This window comes from Danio rerio, chromosome 21 (genome assembly GCF_052040795.2).
Source record: "Danio rerio strain M-AB ecotype USA chromosome 21, GRCz13ab, whole genome shotgun sequence".
Classification (NCBI taxonomy): Eukaryota; Metazoa; Chordata; class Actinopteri; order Cypriniformes; family Danionidae; genus Danio; species Danio rerio.
Window position 1 is genome coordinate 17144657 of NC_141041.1, and position 24229 is coordinate 17168885.

Below are 24229 nucleotides of genomic sequence, written 5' to 3' on the forward strand. Positions count from 1 at the left end.
ACTTCCAGTGAAAGCTTTGTGACAATTTTTAATTTCACAAGGTTCTTTTTACAGCATCGATGTTGTAATGTAATTCAAATATAGTCAGATGAACAGACTTAAGCATTCATTTGGTTGTTAAAGTGCAAAAAGAGACGAAAGACCATTTAAATGCAGGTGCCACCATTAGCAGCAGGCTAACACTGAAATTCCATTGAAAATACTGGGGTAAAACTAATTTCCATATTTTAAAGACATGGCATGGAAAAATATAATATAATGCAGTGCCTATTGTTTGGTCTGATACCCACTTTATATCACATCTTAGCCAGGCAGTGAAGATCGCTGTTTTTTACGGAAATCAGATCTTAAACACAGAGATTTTGTATGGGGTGGCAATTAACTGGTGGCCCTGGGGCTGGCTGACTGAAATTAAAAGTCAGTGTGCATATATGCCATTGATGCATCATGAGAAATGCCAGCGATACAGAAGTTCTAGTACAAAAAGGCTGTAAATTCAAAGCCACAATATATATATATATATATATATATATATATATATATATATATATATATATATATATATATATATATATATATATATATATTATAATGAAAATGTTTATTATTATTATTATTACTATTATTGTTATTATAAGTATTATAGTAGTAGTAGTAGTAGTATCAATAAAATATTTAATAGAGTTAGGAAAATATTCTATCAATAATGAATGGCAGCTTATGTTCACTTTTACAATTAAGATGAGACCGTGTCTCATATTCAAAATCATAAAATAAGAGGTCAGTTAAAACAAAAAAAATCATACTTCTGATTAAATAAAAATTGTCTGAAGTATCTCAACATTTTAATATTTCATCTTCTTGTTGTTCAGAATGTCATAATTTGAAGTTTTTATCAGTATCTCCACTTTCACTTTTTATATTCTCATACAATTTGAAACTTTTGTACATATTATAATTTTATATATACAGTTCACGTAAGAATTATTAGCCCACCCCCCCACCAGTTTTTCCCCCATTTTCTGTTTAATGGAGAGAAGTTTTTTTTGTTTCTAAACATAATATTTTTAATAACTCATTTCTAATAAATGATTTGTTTTATCTTTGCCATGATGACAGTACATAATATTTGACTAGATATTTTTCAAGACACTTCTATACATCTTAAAGTGACATTTAAAGGCTTAACTAGGCAGGTTAGGGTAATTAGGCAAGTTACTGTATAATGATGGTTTGTTCTGTAAACTATAGAAAAAAATAGCTTAAAGGGGCTAATAATTTTGACCTTAAAATGTTTTTTAAAAATGTTTTTTTTCTAGCCGAAATAAAACAAATATGACTTTCTCCAGAAGAAAAATATTATCAGACAAACTGTGAAAATTTCCTTGCTCTGTTAAACAACAATTGGGAAATATTTTTAAAAAGGTAAAAAAAAAAAATCATAAATCAAAGGGGGCTTATATATCTGACTTTAACTGTATATACAATTATCAGTTAGATATTTAAATAATATCGATTTACAAAATCTAACTTTTTGTGTTACTTTTTATTGTCTTTTTCATCTTAAGTATCTCGATTTAAACTTGTCTTAATTATAAATATCTTATTTTGTTTTTTTTTTTAATCCAAAGGTTTTATTTTGTATCATATTTCACACTTCATACAAAAGCACGTCATAGTTTTGATGTATAGTATGTCATCATAATTTCCCAAAGCATGTTTTTTGTGGGCCACAGGTTACAACTATAATTCATTATTATACTATTATAATAAATTATAATAATATAAAATATAAAAAAAAATATTATAATAAATTTTTTTTGTTCTTCTACAGGTAGCTTGTGTAATAGTTTTGTGAGCCAGTGCTACTTACTTCCAGTCATGGACTCTATATTTGTGCGGAAAAGTCAACGCAGCAACGGTCATGGCTTGCAGATGCTGGAGGACTTTGTGGACTCTTTTAAAGATGATGAGCTGGGCTTGAAATACCCTTTAACAACGGCAATGCAAAGGGGTAAGAAATCTGCTTCACTTATTCGTAGATTTAAATGCCAGTTTGCTAGAGTTACCGAAGTACTTCAGCTTTGAAACACACTAATTTTTGAAAAGGAAAAAAGGTTTTTGAGATTACAATAATATTTTACAATATTAGTGCTTTGGATATATTTTTATTCAATAAATGCAGCCCTTGTGAGACTTTTCAAAGCCATTTTTACTAATTGAACTCTACTCTTGTAATTAAATCTATTTACAGTATATGCTAATATTGAGGGCAAATAATTTTGACTTCAACTGTATATACGCTGTACATATGCATTATTATGATTTATTTTTATATAAAATTATCTTACAAAGTAAAAATATGTATGAAGAAAACATAAAGAGTAAGTAATATCTGTGCTCCAGTGTGCAGTCAGTACTTGAGGAGATACCCAGCTGATGTGGACCTGCTCTGGGAGGTGGAAGGAGTTGGAGGCCCCTACCAGAAAGTCAAAATAGCAACCAAACTTGGCTCCATGATACTGCAATGTAAGTGTTTTAACTCCTTAAATGCTATTAGTCACAGTTACTATAGATTTACTTCTCAAAATGGCAGCATTTACCTCTATATCTCATTACAAGTTGACTGCTTTTAGTATATTTATAGGTTAGATATTAGATGTTTTGTTTGTGTTTATGTTCATACAGGCAACCACAGCTCATGGGCAGCAGAGGAAAGCAAAAACGGAGAGGTTAATGAGGTGGAGATGACAGAGGAGAGCCTGGACATCACGGTAAATCGGAAAATCTTCTCGACAAATTGAAATATTTTTAGCTGCAATACTTTAGCAGTATGGATAGTTGACCCAAACATTTAAATTTACTCACTATTAACTCATCTTTAAGTGGTTCCAATCCTTGAGTTACTTCTGTTGAACTCAAAAGAAGATGCTTTGAATAATGCTGAAAACCGGTAACCTCTGACTTCCATAGTAAAAAACAATACTATGGAAGTCAGTTGTTACAGGATTTCAGAATTGTTCAAAACATCTTCTGTTCTATTCAATAAAATAAGAGAAACTCAATCAGGATTGGAAATGATGGCTGAATTTGAATTTTGGGGTGAACGATCCCTTTAACTTCGAGACCAAACTTTAATTTATTCCCGCATTAATGCAAAAATAAAAACTTTTTTTTTCAGTTCTATTTTTTTATAACAATTTAATATAACATTGATTGTTGAGAACGCTTGAATGATTTCTGGTGGATAAAGCTATACATTCAGGCAATCCACAGACCAGCATATTTAGAAAATGCCTTCATTGTTGCACTTTTTTCTGAATGTAAAATAATATTTTGTATGTATTTTAATAGAAGCTGTTAACCTTTAACTGGTTAGAGTGAAATGTTTTCATGTTTTTTCATCAATTGTTTTACAGGAAGAAGTGGTGGTTGTCAAACATCGAAAAGTAGCTGAAGGTTTGGATTTTTGTGCATTTTTTTCTTGCTTATTCGGAGAGGTGAATTAAGTGGGTGTAAAACTTTTCTTTTTTTTCCTGCTGTAGAAATCAATGACCTTCCCATTTCCACACGCACGCGGAGCAGTGAACACAAACACAAGAAAAGGCCACGTGAAGAACCAGAAGAGATTGCTGGGGAGAACCGACCTGAAAAAATCAACAGGTCTCTAAAAGCCCTCACATAAAACACCTCATTTACTGATAGCTTTTAGAGGAAATCTGAAATCACAGTAATTGGGGTTTACTCATGTACCACTCAGAAAAGTGCATAATATAGTAAAAGATGGGCTCTTAAAATGACATTACACCCTAAGTCTTATATTAAATTGTTAATAATACGTACTGAAAGGATAAAGTGGGATATAAAAACGTTTAATAAACTGAAGGAGTGACCCACACTAACGTACACTGAAAAAAATGGAATGGAAAAAAATTGTCACAAAGAAATTGCTTGTAAATTTTAATGAAATTATTATTATAATTTTTTATTGCATACGTTTTATTGGTATTTTAATTCAATTGTTTTTTTAATTTTATATATATATATATATATATTCGATTTTTTTTTTTTTTTTACTATTTACTATTTTCCCAAGTGTATATAACTACTACTGTAAAAAAAAACTACCTGCATTCAGTACATACTTTCAGCATTACCATTGCTTGAAATGACCCAATCTAATCTTGTTTATATGAAATATGCCTGCTCCCGAGCAGGTTTGAGCTGCAAGAACTGTTGCTATGACAACAACTCTTGAATGAGTTTTGAAGAACAAAATGATTCTGGATCGTGTCTCGTCCTCAATAACCAAATCCAGCTAATTGAGTAATACATGTATAAAGAATGGACTCCAGAACACCTTTAAAACTACCTAAAAGAACTTTGAAGTAAAGTTAGTAAAGTTAATTATTAATGAACTGTTTTACAGCATTTATTATATGTTATTGCTAGTTTCAAATATGTTTTTAATTAGAAATTCATATTTGTTCATAATACACTAGCTAATGTTAAATTATGCAATTTTAAAAGGTTAATGCAAATCAAAACATTAAACAAAGAGCAATGCATTTTAGTGTTAGATCATAATACACTTCCATTCAAAAGTTTGGGGTCTGTAATGTTTTGTTTTAGATTTTTATCACCAAGAGTACATTTATTGGAGCAACAGTATGCTATTAATTGTAAAACTGTGTAATACTTACTATTTTTATAAATACAATGTTTACTTATATTTTAATATATTTTAAAATGTTATTCATCCCGGTGATGGCATCTTTCTATTATTTTAATTTTGACTTGGCTTATATTATTGCTGTTAAAAACTTCTTCATAAATTTATTCCTGAAAGTGCAATGTAAAAAATGTGGTAGGATAATTTGTTTTTGAGATTCAAATTTTTTTTTTCACAAATACACAGTACAATATGCAGTAAAATGCTTATACAACTGCCCGTGACCTTAATTATTATTTTTTTATATAATATCAATAAGAATCTAAATTATAAATTATAATAATTAGTTAAAACGCAGACGATTTTAGATATAGACATAGTAGTTATAACTAGACAAAATAAGAATCAATATAAATTTTTTTTTTTAAACTTTAAATATGAAGAATATAGCTATGTAGTAGAAAACATAAAAGTGTTTCTAATAAAGTGGCCGGTGCATAGAGAGGAAAGAGTGTATCCTACAGGTAGTTTGTCAAGCCCAACCTGCTTGGAGCACACTCAAATCTACACAACATATGACTAGGGTGTGCACAAATGTAAATAAATGTCCATAAGTGTCTAGGGAGTGTGCAAAATGCATGAATGTGCAGATGTGGACCGTCCAGAAGTATCCATAAATGTGCAAAAAGAAAGTGTTTGATTCCAGTGTTGACCTTCAGTGGGCAGAAATGCTTACCTGACTGTATTACCTTATTATCTGCCTTGTCTCTTAACAATTCATGGCTTTAGATTGGTCGAACCAGAAGCAGAGACTGATTCTGATGCAGTACCTGAGACCAAAGAACACACAGATGGAGAAAGTGGAGAACAAGGCCTAGAAGTTGAAAAAAACTCACTCCAGGAGGAGTTTGTTGTGACCTCAGTGGCCTCTGTTGCAGAAACTGAAATTCTGGTGAGTAACGAGGCATCTGGCACTATTTTTTCATCATTTGAGAATGTGGACAAACAAGCTGGATTACAACAGTTGCCAATGCAAATTATGCTGCAGTTCATAAAACTGCATGTTTGTTCATGTGCCAGAGGTGCAAATTTTATGCCAATTCACACATACAAATATTCCACACAGCCAGATTATAGATAATCAAGTTCTGTCTGTCTGTAAAGGTGGCAGAAGTCAATGGAGAAATGAGTAAGAGTCACGAAGATGAAAACGAGAGGTCAGAAGATGAACCAGTCAACCAAGAGCTCCCACTAGAGGCAGAAGCTGCCATCCAAAATGGTGCTGATGAAGAGATGGAGGCAGATAGAGATGCACAGGTAAATAATTTAGTTCGGTTTTAAGGTCAGTGCTGTGCTGCTGCATGATTTAAGCGGCACACATTACTATTTATGGGTCAGTGTTTTTACACTCAAAAAGGCTATATTCATTTGACCAAAATACAGTTAAAAGGTTAAATATTAATACTATTTAAAAGTAACATGTTCTCTTTTAATGTACTTCAAATGGCAGTTTATTCTTGAGATGTCTCCAGTGTATAGCAATTACTCCAGTTTATAATGTCCCAATAGTTCTTCAGAGATGCACAATATACAATTTTAGCATCAATATCACATTGTGGGAATCTGCAATAGTCACATCATAGGATGTCAAGCAATTTCAAGTTGATTTAAACCATTTGGACACAAGAAAAGAATAAGTTTGCTACTTTAACAAAGATGAATTCTTTAATTATGTATACGATGAAGACTATATCATTTTCTTTTTTATTTGATTATTTAATTTCTGTAAGTCGATACTGTTAGACTCCACCGAAAACCATGAAGCGACGTTTATTTAGTTTTCATCTGTGCTTTATTTCATATTCATTTATATTCTTTTTGGCTTAGTCCCTGTATTAATCTGCAGTCGCAACAGCGGAATGAACCGCCAACTTATCCAGCAGCTAATTCCAGTTGCAACCCATCACTGGGAAACATCCATACACACTCATTCACACACTTACACTATGGACAATTTAGCCTACCCAGTTTACCTATAGTGCATGTCTTTGGACTTGTGAGGAAAACCAGAGCACCCAGAGGAAACCCAAGCGAACACGAGGAGAACATGCAAACTCCACACAGAAACGCCAACTGACCCAGCCGAGACTCAAATTAGCATACTTCTTGCTGTGAGGCGATCCTGCTACCCACTGCGCCACCGTGCAGGCCATTTAATTCATATTATTATGCATTTATCTTTTTTAAATTTTGTACATTTTATGCAGATGCCCTCTCAATAAATCAAACCAATTAATGTAAAATTCTGAATTCTTTTCAAACACAGTCATTTTGTGAAAATATTCATATCGCAATACATAGCGCAGAGAAACGAAATATTGCAATGCCATTTTTTTCTCAGTATAGTGCTCCAGTATAGTTGTCTGTAAATGACTGTCAGGTAGGTCTTAAGAGCTCCTCCTGGTAAAGGGAGAAAAAGGAGAAGATGGGGTGACAGGAGGGATTCTTCCAAAACAAAGATCAGGCAGTAGGGTGAAATGGGCCTATTTATTGCAAGCTTGAACTAATGTGGTGGGATTGTTGCAGAATACAGATGAGAGGCCAGACACGAACAATCATATCACATGCTCCTCTCACAATTAGTTTGTAAAAGTTCACTAAAAATTGGAAACCCTGACACTAACTATCAGAACATTTACTGTGGTTTACCTTGAAACTGGTAATGGTGAAAACACAAATACAAATAAGATAGTGTTTGCCGCATCAAACCATTTAAGACATTTTTTGGCAAGCTTTACATTGAATTAAAGAGCTAGTAAATTATTGCAACTCCCATTTAATATTTTGTTTCTAATTGTTTAGGTTTGTTGAATATAGCATGTAATAAGCAAGATCATGTACAGCCAGTTGTTACCACAGAATAAAGAATACATTATCCTGTATGATTTAACTCATAGTGCTTTGATTATTGCTATGAAGCACAAGTTGAAATTAGCATTAACTAACATTAGTTAATGCTGTTCAAGTATAGTTGATTATTTTCAGTTTATTAAGGTCATCTTTGTAATTACATTTACTAATATTAGTTAATGCAACCTGATCACAAAGTGTTATTGTATTTTAAGGAATTGTTCCTTAACAGGAGAATTCAAGAAAAAGAAACAAATAAATAATGAATAAAATGTGTTTTAAATGTCACTATACTACAATTCCTCTAAAACCGAACAGATTTATCATTATGTTGTTTGTTCTGTGAAGGATGACATTATTAACACTCCCGATGAGTCTGTGGAAGCAGTGGAGCAGATGGACCAAGAACGTGTTACAGAAGAAAGACAAGAAGCAGAGGCAGAAGTCTCTCCTCTAGTTGAAGATGAAGGGGAACTTGAGCAGAAACGGGAAGAGGAAGCAGTTTCTATAGCTGAAAAGGAAGCAGCTTCTTTAGTGGAAGATGAAGCAGCTTCTGTAGCTGAAGAGGAGGCAACTTCTGCAGTTGAAGATGTAGCAGTTTCTGCAGTTGAAGATAAAGTAGCTTCTGCAGTTGAAGATGAAGCAGTTTCTGCAGTGGAAGAGGAAGCAGCTTCTGCAGTTGAAGAGGAAGCAGCTTCTGCAGTTGAAGAGGAAGCAGCTTCTGCAGTTGATGAAACTGAGGACTCTGATCATCCACCTGAGGTTCCAGTCCTTTTAACTAACCTGGTTGAGTGTGTTTCCTCTTTGCAAGACAATGAGGCTTCAGATGAACCAGTCGCTCCAGAACAAGAAGCTTCAATGGACGAATCCACTGAATCTCCTATTGAAGAAACCAATGAACCAGCTGTGAACAAAGAAGATGAAACCATCTCCGATGAGCCACTTGAGACTCAGGAAAGTCAACCTGGCACGGAGGACTCTGAAAACGAGGAGGAAAAACTGCCTGAAGGTGAAGACAAACATGAACAAAAAGAAGGGGAGGAAACCGCCACCACAGAAGATGATGATGAGGAAGGAAAAAGCTCAGATGAAATTCAAGATTCTCCTATTGGGGTTCGAGTTCTTCGAGGAGGAATTTGCAAACCTGTTCCACCAACACCCAAGCGAACATCTAATAGACTGAGAAAAGCTGTGATCATACAGGAAATCAGTGATGAGTTTGATGATGAAGAAGAGGAGGAAAAACTCACAAGCACTGATGAGAAGGCGAGCACAGAAGAAGATGAAGCTGTTGAACACAGTTCAGAAGAAGAAGAGGAAGAGCCTCCAGTGGTTGACAGGAGAGTGTTGCGGAGGAAAACCAAAGTGGTCCAGTCCACACCCACAAAAGCAAAAAGACGCAGTAAAAACATTTGAGTACTAGTTTCTAGTTTCATGGCACTCCACCACACTCCATTGTCTTTATAGAGAAAAATACCCTTATGTAATTTAGATGCGCTTGCACACTGCGGCCTGTACTAGTAAGTATTCTACATAACATATTTGGGAGGTTTTAACAGGTGGTGTTTACAGCATCTAGGTTTTGGTTTTGGTTTTAGTTTTATTACTAAAAGGCAGAAACTTAAAACAGGCAGTATTTAATGTGTGTTTTAAGCACAACCCCTTAATTTACCGTGCTGACTGCTCAAAATTATAACTGTGATTTTTAATCACTGTTTGCATTTGATTTGTTATTATTGAAGTTGACCTGATCTGCAGCTTAAACTGCTTTAAAAAAAAAAAAGTTGAGTTTCAAGACAATGTGAGCAACAAAATAACATTGTGAATCTTATATTAGACGTGCAGTGGATTAATCATTATTATTGTTTTTGATTTTATGATAAGTTCTTACAAATGTTATACTTTGAAAACCATTTTTGGGTTTCTTTATTCTGTTGAACTCGAAAGATTTTTTTTTGAAGAAAGCTGGAAACCAGAAACTATTGACATCCATAGTATTTGTTTTTCCTACAATGAATGGCAGTGGATCTGTTTCCAAAAATGCCCTCTGTGTTCAACAGAGGAATGAAACCCAAACAGGTTTACAACAAGTGAAGGGTTTGGGGTGAATTATCCCTTTAAGTAAACCCTTACACAAACTTGTGTTTTCTTAAAATGTGAATAGAATTAGACATATTAATACATAAATATATGCAAATACATACCTAAGGTAAGTGCAGGTTTAAATAAAGTTTACATGTAGCTTCCCGTTTAAACTGTTATATGGTTTGGTAGTATCCGAAAGAGCCGATGTGAGACGTGCTACATTTATGTCCTATTTTACATACCAATACTAGAATATACAATAACCTTGCGACTAGTATAAAATGAGTGACAAATCGTCACTATTGTTGAATTAAGTAATGTAAAAGCAAAATGCGTTTTGACATCGTTAGCATTCTGCTCGTAGGCCTGCTGAAGTATTCCGTAGACATATTTTCGTTTGCGTATCCTTCTTTTTGCCTAAAATGTATACCAACGATTTATTAAACGACCCGTGTATGTTATATTATTCATAATTTGTTTAAGCTGTGAAAGAAGCGCTCACACACTTTGTTTTAGAGCATTAATGTGGGTGACCGCGTGAGGGCGCACTTGGATGTGAAAAAAGCCATTTCGGGAGCGTGTTCACTTTCCTCCATATTGTTTGTCTCACTTGCAATTTTGTATCAGCTGAAAATATGGGAAGACACTATAAACACATTATATGAGAACACTATGAATCACCTTTTATGTGAATTCTTCCAGATTTCCTCTTGGCTTTTAGAGTTAAAGCCGTGTTTTTTTTTTGTTGAGAGGAAATCTTGAGTGCTTTAAACTTGTTTTAGTTTTTTGAGCAATATATTTTTCTGAAGTAGTTTTCTTAAACTGTGATTCTTTTTTCTCTCTCTCTTTTTCCTGTAGTAAATAAATATCTTTCTTGTAATATTACTGTTCTCAAACCATTTTTTCCCACTTGAATATGCATATTAATATGAGTAGTGTGAATATGCACATGTAGTATTTTGTACAGCTGTAGGGTGGGTTGAATATTAATGCCAATGATTTGCTAAGCAAGGTGTGTCATGAGTACATGTCGCCTCTTTTGTGTTTTATAACAAAAGCCACTCAGCTGCCTTCCACTGTATTTTTTTATGCTGTTTTAGATGAATATTTCTTAATTTCCACATTCCGCTTTTGGTTCATCGTTGACTCTATGCACACTAATTTTAAAAATAGATTTTGTAATTAAATATTTTGAGAAATAGAAACTCTACGATCCTTAAGTGTAATACCCATCTCATCTCGTAACTTCAGTTAAACTGTAAGCAATTAATGAAGTGTTTAAAAACTGAATAGAGGTGACAATATTCTTCTCTCAGGTATAAAAAAAAACATATTTATTGGAATTAACTAATTATGTTGTGGAACGTGAATAACCTTAAAACTAGAATGAACAATTAAAACAACAAAACAAAATAAACGGCAAGTATAATGCAATATACATAATGGATACGTTAAAGTTTTTGAATGGGATTTCCCCAAACAGGAAGTGCAACCAATATAACACAGTAGTCACACGGGGGAAAAAATGAATGCTGTTTATATCTTTCTGCATGTACACCTGACAAAAGTCTTGTCATTGATCCCAGTTGTAAGAGCAACAAATAATAACGACTTCAAGTTGATCCTTTGGAAAAGTAGCAAAAGGTACATTTTTCTGATCAATCATCTGTTGAACTGCATTCCAATCATCACAAATACTGCAGAAGACCTATTTGAACCTGCATGGACCCATAATTCTTACAGAAATAAGTCAAGTTTGGTGAAGGAAAAATCATGGTTTGGAGTTACATTCAGTATGGGGTGTGCTACAGATCTGCAGAGTGAATGGCAACATCAACAGCCTGAGGTGTCAAGACATGTGTGCTGCCTATTACATTACAAACCACAGGAGAGGGCAAGTTCTTCAGCAGGATAGCGCTCCTTCTCATACTTCAGCCTCCACATCAAAGTTGCTGACAGCAAAGAAGGCCAAGGTGCAACAGTATTGGCCAGCCCAGTCATCTGATATGAGCATTATTGAGCATGTCTGGATAAAGATGGAGGAGGCATTGAAGATGAATCCAAATAATCTTGATGAACTCTGGAAGTCCTGCAAGAACGCTTTCTTTGCCATTCCAGATGAATTAATTAATTAAGTTATTTGAGTCTTTTCAGAGATGTATGGATCCAAGCACATGGAAGTTATATACACAATATTAATTATTTTTCCACTGCACCATGACTTTATATACTATATAAAAGTATAGATATTTTCCTTAAGCAAAGTCAGACTTTACTGTCCTAACTAAAAATCAAGGCATGATCATATTTTATTTTGGTAAAATAAGCGTAATCTAGACGCTTTTGCCTTTCATATAAGCCACTTTTGATACTAAATGATCAACTAGAAGTTAGGTTATTACAGTTTTTCTTGTTTGCTTTGACCTGGTCAAATAAACTAGGTTCCACTTCATTTTCATTATCACTATCCCAGCAGAGCAGAAGACAGGTCTTGCAAATGTGTAAACCCTTTCTCATTGAGTTGACACATTTTCCCGACCATTTTTCAAAACAGTTAACACAGATGTCATTTAAGCAGTCAAAACTCCATTATTTTAGCTATGGTAACCAAACAGATACCATCAATTCCTAACAATTAGAAACTACCAAGATCAGTATGAATTCACTGAAGCACCGGTTGGACACTCCTTCACACAAATCTTCAATTAGCAATCAGACTGCAAACATTAAAAACGGTGGAAGGTCTGTGACAGCATGGATGGAGGAGGTCAATAATGGCTATGTCCTATACTCCCAATAGATTTGACTATTTTGATTTACATGTGTTTTCTCTAATATTTACAGAATTTATTAATTTTGTGTTTTTTTTTTAATTTTTTTACAGTATTTCAGTTTTCACTCACAATTCGAAAAATGTCGTCAATTCAATATAAATTTAATCAAAGCATTTCTTATTCTGGATCCAATTCTTAGCAAAAAGGCAGATTTGACAGCCTAAATAGAAAGACAACAAATGGCATTGGCAATAGGCTACAATGGCAAGCAATGATACACTGACTCACACTGAGTTCTGTTTTTGTTGTCCATTGTGTTATGATTAATTAAAAGAGCTCATATACTTGTTTGCAAGTTGTGTTGTTTGAAGGTAACACTAGCTTTTGTTGAATATTTTAAATGTTTTGACTCAATATGTGCATTTTGCAAGCAAAATGTGTCATTTTGACCATGAGTGCCTCTGTTTAGGCCTGTGTGTTAACCGTTTTGAAACTGTGGAGTTTCAGTTGACGGCTGCATCAAAGCAATCAAGAAAAACTGTATTTGTTGTTCCTAAGATTGGATAGACGGCAAGACTTTTGTCAGGTAGTGTGTTTGTGTGAGGCAGCCTTTGTATTCAGTATATGTGTGTTCGTGGAGAGTGTGTGCCTGGCAGTCTGTATGCGTAAGTTTGCGCTTGTGTGTATAAGTGTGTGTTTGAGCCTATCTTTATGCATGTGTTTGTGTCTCTGGTGATTGTGTGCGTGTTTGTGTCTGTGTTGTGTGTGTGTGTTTTCTGCATGTGTTTTGAATGTGTGTGATTTGTTCATGGATTTGTGCCTGTGGTGTGTGTGGGAGTTTGTGTTTGTGGTGTGTGTTTGATTTTATGGTCTGTGGTGTGTGTGTATATGTGAGTTTGTGTCTGCCTGTCTGTGTTTGTCTATGTGTGTGAGTGTGCTGTTGTTTGTGTCTGTGATATGTGTGTTTGTAGTATGTGTTTGCATTTGTGTGTGTGTGTGTGTGTGTGTATATATGTGTGAGTTTGTGTCACCTACATGTGTATATATGTGAGTGTGTGATGTTGTTTGTTGCTGAAGTGTGTGTGTTTGTGGTATGTGTATGCATTTGTGTGTGTTATTGATGTGTGTGTATGTGGTGTGTGTGTATATGAAATTATGTCTGAGGTGTGTCTGTCTGGTGTGCATGTGTTTGTGGTGTGTGTTTTTGTCTGTGGTGACTATGTGTGAGATTGTGTCTGTATGTATCTACCTGTGTATATATGTGTGTGCGCTGTCATTTGTGTCTGTTTGTGATGTTTGTACGCATTTGTGTGTGTTATTGATGTGTGTGTGTATGCGTTCATGTTTATTTCTTGAGTGCGTGTGCAGTTTTGTCTGTGGTGTGGTGTGTTTTTTTGTATGTGGTGTGTGTGTTTGTCTGGTTTGCATGCATTTGTGTCTATGGTGTGTGTTTGTGTTTTTGCCTGAAGTGTGTGTGCATGTGTGTTTGTGTCTATGTGCACATTTGTGTCTGTGCTGGGTGTGTGTATTTGTGGTGTGTGTATATATACATGCGTGTGTGTGTGTGTTTTATGGTCGTGGCTGATTAAGCTTGGCGCTGTCAGGAGTGGGTTTGTGTGTGTAATTAATGATGTGTCTCCTGCTCTCTCTCATGGTAAAGGCTAATAGGATTTCCCAGCCTCAGGCTAGAGCGAGGAGAGTCAGTGGCCACATGAGGAACTGTAGAGGAGAGGAGATTTGGGAGGTGATAGCAGAGGTGCAGCGCTGGGGCTTTGAGCAGGTGGAGTTCAGAGGTCGCACAGGATTCTGGATGGCCGTGCTGAGCTTCAGAGGAGAATCTGGCCTGTTGTGGGAATAAGCGAACATGTTAAAGCTCTAAAACCCCTGGAGAAAGAGACTGGTTTAAAAAAGTGCATACAGACAAATGTTATTTGTAATTTAGCATTTGATAAATCTAGTTTTGAGTTATTCTAGATTTAAAATATTTAATTAATAATGTAACTGTAAAGTGTTTTAATGTGCTACATAATCTAAATTAATATTTTTATTCATTTCTCAGTGAATATAGGTAATGTATTTTGGTGCATTTAAACAAAACAGATTTATCAAACAGATACATTTATTAAAATAATATTTTAGTCACCAAACATACTTGGAAATTGAAAGAAAATACAATTAAATTTAAGCAAAATATTGCAAAAACAAAATTGCAAACTACAAAATTTCATCAAATTTTTTCTTTTTTTTTTGCTTGATTTTTCCTCTTTTTTTAAATTTGTATTTAATATTTGTCTATGACATAATTTTGGTCTACTGTTTTTTTTTTTTACCGTTATCGCAAGTTATTTTGTTAAATAAGCTCCAGATTTGGCTTCAAGACTGAATAATGTTTATGAACAAATATAATATTGTATATCCTCCTATTAAAAATATGAATTTAAAAGATAGATTTGTGAGGGGTGTACTTGATGCTGAGTATTTACATGTTTATATGTAATATTAAAAATTTACATATAATTAATTAAAAAGCTAAAGTTTATTTGAAACCAGACATTAAAATGGCTACATTGCTACATTATTTTGTTTTGTTTTAGTTGAGTATTCTACCAACATATATACATTTAGTTAATTGTATATATTTTTTAAATGTTGTAATTTAATCAGATAATTACAATTATGTAAAAACTAATATATTTTCCAACATTTATAAATATTTTGAAATTTGCAATCCAGTTATTTTCTAAGCTTATTTGATTAATGAGAGTAGTTAATTCATTATATTTTGTTTTTTAGGAAAGTTTGCTGTTGATATTGTTTGTAAATGAACTTGTCATTTCATCCATTTGATATCAATCTTAAATGTGACATATGCTTAAAAATAAGTCATTGCAAAGGTATTTTATGTTAAATTTTTTAGATTAGCTTAAAGTATCTAAATGGTTTGAGAAGTAAGAAGGGTGACATGGTGGCTCAGTGGTTAGCACTGTTGCCTCACTGCAAGAAGGTTGCTGGTTTGAGTCCCAGCTGTGTCAGTTGGCATTTCTGTGTGGAGTTTGCATGTTCTCTCTGTGTTGGTGTGGGTTTCCTCCGGGGGCTCCCGGTTTTCCCCACAAGTCCAAAGACATGTACTATAGGTGAATTGAATAAACTAAATTGACCGAGAGTGAGTGAGTGTGTATGGATGTTTCCCAGTACTGGGTTGCAGCTGGACGGGCATCCTCTGTGTAAAACATATGCTGGATATGATAAGCTGAAGGAAAATGAACGAATGGTTTGAGAAATAGAAATATAATTTATTATAATCAAATTATTTATTTATTTTGTAATTACAATTTTTTTTTTAATCGGAAGTATAACATTGTAAACAAATAGGCTACAGCTTAAGTAGGGTAACACTGTAACCTTACAGCAAGTAGGTCGCTGGCTGGGCCAGTTGGCATTTCATTGGAGTTTGCATGTTCTCCCTGTTCCCGTGGGTTTTCCTCAGGTGCTCCGGTTTCCTACCACAAGTCCATAGTCATGCGCTATAGGTGAATTGGATAAGCTAAATTGTATGTGGATGTCCTGGCCCCCTGGTTGGGGGGAGCGTTGCGCTAACGACCCACCTCTTAAAAATAGATGTTACGAAACTTCAACTTCGATATGTCCTTGAAGTAGGCTAATAAGTAAAGTTATGAGGCGGCACAGGGGTAAGTGGTTATTTGCCTAACAGACTTCATGTGATTTTCCCCCATACATGGCTACTCCACGCGTGGGTTTTCCCTAAACTAAATTGGACGAGCGTGACTGTTTCCCAGCACTGAGGATTGTAAATGGTTCATTCAACTGTGGAGACCCCTTGATAAAGCCGGAAATGGGCCGAAGGAAAGTGAGTTATATACACTCAGAAAAGAAAACATAACTATCGATTTACACTGAATAGAAAACTTAACAGTATCACTAAAATAGGTAAAGAAAACGCACAAACAGCCTACTTGACTGACACATTTTCTTAATGCAAAAAACTTCTAATTGTTCATTTTCCTCAAGTTTGCTCAAATAAAACTGTGCATGATTATGCTCGAACGTGTGACCTTCGTGAAGTCTTAAATCAAAACGAAAACGTGCAATCTTTAAAGAGAACAGAAAAGGTGACGAGCAAGTTAATGAAACCTCCGAGGAGGAAGAGAGGGAGAGAGAGAGACTGCAGTGAAAGAGTCTTTCTCGGGGGTTCCTGGGGCTGATTGTGTGCCGGGTGGAGGGTTGCATTGTGGGATGGCATGGGAGGGAGAGCGAGGTGTGAGAGAACGAGCAGGTGATTTATAACAACAACAGAAGGCTTCTCTCCCCTCCACCACCTCCTCTTTCCTCTCACTGAAGCAAAACAAGGAAATCCATTACAAAAAGCCTTGTGTGATAATGGACTCTGCTCTGTGTTATGCGCGCGCGCGCGCGTGTGTGTGTGTGTGTGTGTGTGTGTGTGTGTGTGTGTGTTTGGAAGACGACTGATATATCTGGGTTATAAAACTGTAAAGATTTTTTTCTAAGATATACAGTGTGTATACTCTATATGTTTGTGAAGCTCTTGGTTAAAACATGTATGTGTACTGGTTAAGTTCAAGTTCTGGTTAAGTTAAGTTCTGGTTAAGGGATCATGGCATTATTTATTTATTTATTTGTTTGTTTGTTTGTTTGTTTGTTTGTTTGTTTGTTTGTTTGTTTGTTTGTTTGGTTATGTCTTTCTGCTCACCAAGGCTGCATTTATTTGATCTGTATTTAACAACTGTAATATGATAATATGATGATATCTATAATATAATGAAAATGTATTTATTATTTGGAATATTGAATAACGTTAAAAAGGTATACATCTTATATCATATATAAATAATACTTAATTCTATACACTAAATTATTAAACTTTAAATTTACAGTAAATTACTGGCTAATAATTGCATTACTTTCACAGTAAGGTACTATATGTAAATTCACAGTAAATTACAGTAAGTACTTTATGAGAACATAATTCTGTAGATATTTCTAAATATCGAGAAAAAAAAGCGCCTGGACTAGCAGAAACGTTAATGTGTATTCATTTCTATGTTGAATAAAATAGTAATAGTGTTTGAATTCCTATAACTAAGGTCCAATAGATATAGCTATTTTTACAGTAATTGGCTGTAATCATTATGCCTGCTTTAGTTTCACAATAAAATTCTGAATACGTAAAATTTAACAGTTAAATCCAGTAAAGTGACACTTAAAGTACAGTAATGTTAAGAAGTTCTGGGAATTTATTACATTTTCATTTATCATACATTTCTGTGATTGAAGGCTGGTTTTACTCCATCTTCAGTTACACGCTCCTTCAAAAATCATTCTAGTATTATGATTTGCTGTTATAATTAATTGTTGGTTTTTAATCATTAATAAGGATTTTTATGATTATTGATGCTAACATTTTTTCCTGCTCTTAAGCCCATCTTGAACAATTTAATGTGTCTTTGAGGAATAAAAGTAAATTCATATGTACATTTGATTTTGCTTTGTAACACTGAAAATTCAGCTTTAAACCACAAAATTAAATTACTTTGTAAACCACATCCAATAAGTACCGTAATAAGTAACTCTTATTTTAAAATGTAAAAATATTTAGCAAATTTACTATAATTTTAATCAAATAATTGTTTAATTATGTAATTTTCCGAATTAGCTTCTTTAAAATATATATATATATATATTTATACACACACACACACACACACGCACACACACACACACATACATATATATATATAAATATATATAAATAAATATATATATATATATATATATATACACACACACACACACACACACACACATACATATATATATATAAATATATATATATATATATATATATATATATATATATATATATATATATATATATATATATATATATATATATATATAAACACACACACACACACACACACACAATTATACACACACAATTATAGGGGGGACTAATAATTCTGACTTCAGCTGTGTGTGTGTGTGTGTGTATGTATTTATATACTTCAGCTATATAAATATATATATATACACACACACACACAGTTGAAGTTATAAGCCTGTATATATACAGTTTAATAACAATAATAATAATAATAATAATAAAAATAACTGAGCAGCAAATTTCTGAAGGATCATTCGACTCTGAAGACGGGCTTTATAGAATTGAAAATTCAGCTTCAAACCACAGAAATAAACTACATTTTAAACCACATTCATTAAGAAAACTGGTAATTTAAATTGTAAAAAATATTTCACAAATTTACTATATTTTTGATCAAATAATTGTTGAACCTCCAATATAACCTTTACTGAACTTTGACTAGTTGTGTATGTGTATATTTTTCAGTCCCCAAGCTCCTGCTCGTCTCCGTCTCCTTCGTGAGATAAAGACCTCTATTCTGCCTCGACTACCGAGAGCCGGTGCTGGCAGACTCCAGGGAGCAAACATAGACAAGGAGGAGAAGTAAATAATAGAGGGATATGGCAGTCAGTAATGCTATGGTGGCACTGAAGACCACGTTCTCCACGGCAGGAGGGTCTGCATGCGGGATCCAGCCCAGCTCGGAGTCTCCCTCTGGGGGAGGAGACGGGGTGGAAGAGCCCCGTTCCTGCTCCTCTCACATTACCCCTTATGTTAAAACCAGTCAGGGGGAAAATTGGGGCCTGCGTGGTCCTCCACAGGCCCACCTGAGCCCACCGAGACAAGGAGGGGGAACTGCAAGTCTCTAAATGCATGAGTAATAAGAGTCGTAACCTTGAAAACATGTTGGGCATGAAAGCAGATCCATGTGAAGTTCACAATGCAAAGGCACATTTAAGAGAGAATATATGAGAACTTTCCTTTAGAAACTATAATTGTGGTTATTCATATTAGAAAGCATATTGTATTCTCATGTAGGAAGTAACAAAAACAAAGTATGCTAACAATGTTTGTTGGAGATTTGTTGATAAATGTTACTCTAGATGTGTCAAACTTTCCAAAATTGTTATCGTTTTGCCGAACTCTTTTATGCCCAACAAGTAGACTGCAATACACAAAGGACAATTTTAAAAACCCCCAAAAGCCCAAAAACTCAATAGCAATTTGTTTATTTATTATTCTATTGTTAGTATGCATATTTCGTTTTGTTTGATGGCTTGATTTATTTAGTACATTTTTGTTTGGTAGGCTATCTAGGCTCTATTTTTTTATGTTTTGTTCATTGACTCCTTTGGTTTTATGGTTTGTTTTTTTGTGTTTATATTTTGTGTCTTTTTGTTTTGATTAGCTGTTTAGTGGGTTCTAAAATTATGTTTTGTATTGTGAATCATTTGATGATTAAAAATAATGTGTACATATGTTTTTGTTTAGTGACTTTTTTGGTTTATTTCTTTGTTTTTGTTTTGTGTTTTTTATTGGTGATTTGTTTGGTGGGTTTTACTAGAAAGATTTTGACTAGAAACTGGCATGATTAAACCTGGCTCTTTAGAACTTGCTTTGCCTTGGTTTAGTGACTCATTTGATAATTTTAATTTTAATTTTTTGCATGTTTTGGTCACTTTGATGTGACTTTTTGGTGAGAAGTTTTGTATTGTGCAGGGCATTGAGAAAGTATTTTGCTGTTTTTTTTTTTTTTTTTTTGATTGTTTGGTAACTTTTCTTTGTTGTTTTTGTTTTGTTGGTGTGACATCTTTGGACATTTAATTTGGGTTCTATGATTAATGACTTGTTTGTTGGGCTGTAAGATTGTTTATGTTTTGCATCTTTTGAAATTTGGTTTTGTTTGAGTTCTAAGATTTGTTTGATAGGCTGTAATATTGTTCATGTTTTGCTTAGTGATCACTTTATGGATTTGTTTTGTTTGGTAAATTTTTTGGTGATTAAATTAGTTTTTTATGTTGATCAAAGATTGTTTTATTTTTTGGTGTTTTTGATTTTCTGATGTTTTTTAGTTTGTTTGATTGCGTATGTTTATTTTGTTTTGTGCCTTATTTGGCAATTTGTTTTGTTTGGTGGTTTGTTTTGTTTTAAAACTTTAGGAATTTGTTTTGTTTGGTGGTTTGTTTTGTTTTAAAACTTTAGCAATTTGTTTTGTTTGGTTGTTTGTTTTGTTTTAAAACTTTAGCAATTTGTTTTGTTCGGTGGTTTGTTTTGTTTTAAAACTTTGGTGATTTGTTTTGTTTGGTGTTTTTTTTTTGTTGATCTAAGATTGCTTTATTTTTTGGTGTTTTTTTCTGATGTTTTTTTCATGTTTAATTTGTTTAAAACTTCTCAGATTTATTTTATATGAGCAGTTTAAAATTATTAAAAAGCCCAGTTTCAATGGTCACTGATTAAATATTCATTCATTTATTTTCTTGTCGGCTTAGTCCCTTTATTAATCCGGGGTCACCACAGCGGAATGAACTGCCAACTTATCCAGCAAGTTTTTACGCAGCGGATGCCCTTCCAGCCGCATCCCATCTCTGGGAAACATCCACACACACATTCACACACACACACACACACACACACACACACACACACACACACACACACACACACACACACACACACACACACACTCATACACTATGGACAGTTATCCTACCCAGTTCACCTGTGCCGCATGTCTTTGGACTCTGGGGGAAACCGGAGCACTCGGAGGAAACCCACGCGAATGCAGGGAGAACATGCAAACTCCACACAGAAACGCCAACTGAGCCTAGGGAGTGGCACAAACCAGCAACCCCGTGACCTTTATGCTGTGAGGCGACAGCACTACCTACTGCGCCACTGCTTCGCCCCTGATTAAATATTTAGTTTAATAATAACAATGAAATAATTACATATTTTACAGCTTATACTAAGACTGTTTTCTAAAACTATATATGTTATTGTGATTAATGTTATGTTTCTCCAGGTAACAACACCATTTAACTTTAAAAGAAAAAAATCTTTAAAAATTACAAGCCATTTTATACACCCCTTTTGGTACACTTCAAGCCCACACCGTATTGCAAGTTTCCACATTTCTCTCCAGTATCAAATCTAGTTCATTAAAAGCATACAATATTATTATGCTCCCTATTTCTAGGTGACATTTGTCTAGACAACTGTTTTTCTTCACTAGCCCATCAGATGGCGCCTGCTTTCAGTCTGGAGGCTCTTCGGCCTGCAGTGGTAAGTCACAGATGTTGCCTGTCCCGTCCTTTTGTTTTCCCCCCATTGAGTAGAGAGACCTCAGCTGTTAAAGGAGATTCTTCATTATGGCCTCAATGTTCTTTAGAAAATCATTTCCATTAAAACATTTTTTTTCAAAGGAAGGTACTAAAGCGAAGGTTAAATGAAGTTGAACAACGCACAGGCTTGTCAGGCGTTTCCGCGAGCTTCTCAATGACAGACCACAGGCCTCCATCCTGAAGACTGCAGCTGACTCCAGTTGAGGCGGTGGATAGGGAGCACTTTCAGAAGGCAGATGTCTCCATATGTTGCAGGTTCACATGTTTGTTTGTTTGTATTAATGTGAAGACCGTTAGAAATAAATAGAGAATGATAGAATGCATAAAATACATCCGATGTTTACTGATTTTGTCGTTGCAATTGTGGGACGTCACAAACAATAATGACGATTTCATTGAACTGAGTTAACAAAATTATTATTAATATTAATTGATTAAACAATTAGTCTTACCATAAAAACTACTTATTGTAAACAAAAGTATTCATATGTAGTCAGTACTTTATAGTTGGCATTTTGTTGTCACAGGATGTTACAAACATTTGTATCCCTGCTGAAAAATCCAGTTTAAACCAACCTAAGCTGGTTGGCTGGTTTTAGCTGGTTGACCAGCCTGGTTTTAGTGGGGTTTTGGCCATTTCCAGGCTGGTTTCCAGCTATTTCCAGCCTTACCTGGTCAACCAGCTTGACCAGCCTGGTTTAAACTGGACATATTGGCTGGGCTCCCAGCCTAACTAGGCTGGTCAAGCTGGTTTAAGCTGGTCATCTCCCAGCCTGACCAGCTAAGACCAGGCTGGAAACCAGCCTGGAAATGGTCAAAACCCCTCTAAAACCAGCCTGGTTGACCTGCTAAAACCAGCCAACCAGCCTAAGCTGGTTTAAGCTGTTTTTTCAGTAGGGATATTATTGTTATTACATACAAACTTATTAGAAATATGTATTAATTATTGACTGGCTTGTTGGTTATTGGATTTCGAAAAGTCATGAATTGCAAGCTCTTGGGTCTATTTGATACTCTTTCCCCCTTATTGATTATTGAGCAACCGCAGTTTTGTTACAAATTCCATGGTAACTTTATGGTTAGTTTAGGAAAATGGGTAAACTGTGGTAAGTACAAAAACAAAACAAAAGTTGACAACTTATAATTGTAAGGCAACTTGCTGCAGAGCTTTTTTTTATTGACTCAACTTTACTTAAGTCAAGTGCAGTCTTTGAGTTAAATATTGAGTCAACTCAAAAAAGCTGTGTAGCAAGTTGTCTTACAGTTTTAAGTTGAGTCAATGATGTTTGCTGGTACTTCCTCCGTAGTCGGTTGGGGGGGGATACTCAGTGGCGTAGCGGACGGGCCCGCAGGGCACGCACCGCGGGGGGGCCCCGCGTGATTAGGGGGCCCCACGTCGTCGCGATTTTTAATAATTGAAAATCCAGGAACCGCAATAATCAAACTCTTGGGAACAACTGTGGTCGGAACCAAAGTTTACAGGTCTGTGTTCTCTGAACTCCGCTCAGGCGGTGGACTACTTCATTCTGATTGCTTGCCGCCGAACCGCGTCATAGCCAATGAAGACGCGCCGCTGTTTCTCGCCGCCGGTTCTCGTTAAAAAATGAATGACTTCTGGCTACTTTGACGCTCTCGCCACTTTCGGTTTGTGATCGCTCCTCAGTTTGTGAAGGATTCCCCGCGTTGTCACGCCACTCCGCCTCCTTTCCCCGCTCCTCAATTTGTGACATAAATATATACACTAGATATCGCATAGGGACCCTGAGCATGCGTCTATAGCGCCGCCACATTGGTACAGTGCTCCCAGGACAAATGTCATTCAACCGCACTAGTCAACACAGTGTTATTACGTGAAGATGCTGGACTTAAGCGCTGTCTACGAGTGTAGTAACGAGCAAACAAAGAAAACAAAGCACAAAGGCAGAACATTTCATAGGATTAAGTTTTTACGTTTTTGTATGTTTTGAAATTTGTGCTTAACAGGTAACGTTATTGATAATAATATCTATAGTCACTTACTGCATTCACCATAAGGCAAAGTAGCACTAACTCGCACTAAACACTCGGTTTATGCTAGGTTTGTTGAATAAATCAGCAAACAATGCAAAAGAAATATGACAAAGAGATACTGTGGTGCCAGAAACTTGTATTATTGTCGGCTAGTGAACGAGTCGTTCATAACGGAGATTCATTCACAAACGAATCGCTCCCTCCGTCAGTATGAGAAGTGAAAGCAGGAGAGGAGGTGTGTTTCAGGACATGATTGGATCAAATTTAACAGGGAGGGTGAATAGTACATTTCTGTACACACAAACACAAGCTTTTTGTCAGGAATGCCCGTGCGATAAGTGATCCATCAATGTAGAAAAGTGATGTCAAATAAAAATTTTCATCATTAAAAAAAATGCATACTAACATCCAGGAAAACTCCCGATCATAGACATATGTGTATTTGTGTATATCTATGTGTATATTCCACCACCACCCCCCCCCCCCCCCTCAACTGGGGGCCCCGTCGGTGATCCCTGCAGGGGGGCCTCCGCAT

The 24229-nt window shown here is 35.0% G+C and overlaps 1 protein-coding gene and 1 long non-coding RNA gene across 7 annotated transcripts in view; both read left to right on the forward strand.

Annotated features, from left to right (window-relative positions):
• fam169ab (family with sequence similarity 169 member Ab) overlaps window positions 1–10547 on the forward strand; it is a 29879-nt gene extending 19332 nt beyond the window's left edge. Inside the window, exons 6-13 of one of the 2 annotated variants that reach the window (XR_015520153.1) lie at window positions 1835–2014; window positions 2407–2529; window positions 2689–2774; window positions 3420–3459; window positions 3546–3663; window positions 5462–5624; window positions 5837–7538; window positions 7592–10547. Coding sequence is in view for 1 of the 2 variants with exons in the window: in XM_087300985.1 (XP_087157111.1) it covers window positions 1835–2014; window positions 2407–2529; window positions 2689–2774; window positions 3420–3459; window positions 3546–3663; window positions 5462–5624; window positions 5837–5989; window positions 7931–8998 (1931 nt within the window). In the remaining variant the exon portion in view is untranslated. The remainder of the gene's footprint in view (window positions 1–1834; window positions 2015–2406; window positions 2530–2688; window positions 2775–3419; window positions 3460–3545; window positions 3664–5461; window positions 5625–5836; window positions 7539–7591) is intronic. The other variant, XM_087300985.1, reaches the window with a different exon arrangement.
• Window positions 10548–21592: 11045 nt separating this feature from the next.
• Window positions 21593–24229, forward strand: part of LOC141379836 (uncharacterized) — a 158645-nt gene continuing 156008 nt past the window's right edge. For 3 of the 5 annotated variants that reach the window (XR_015520159.2, XR_015520157.2, XR_015520156.2), the window contains exons 1-2: window positions 21593–21625; window positions 21766–21939. This is a non-coding gene — a long non-coding RNA (uncharacterized LOC141379836). Of the gene's footprint in view, window positions 21626–21765; window positions 21940–24229 lie in introns of those variants that run through there. The other 2 variants (XR_015520160.2, XR_015520158.2) reach the window with 2 other exon arrangements.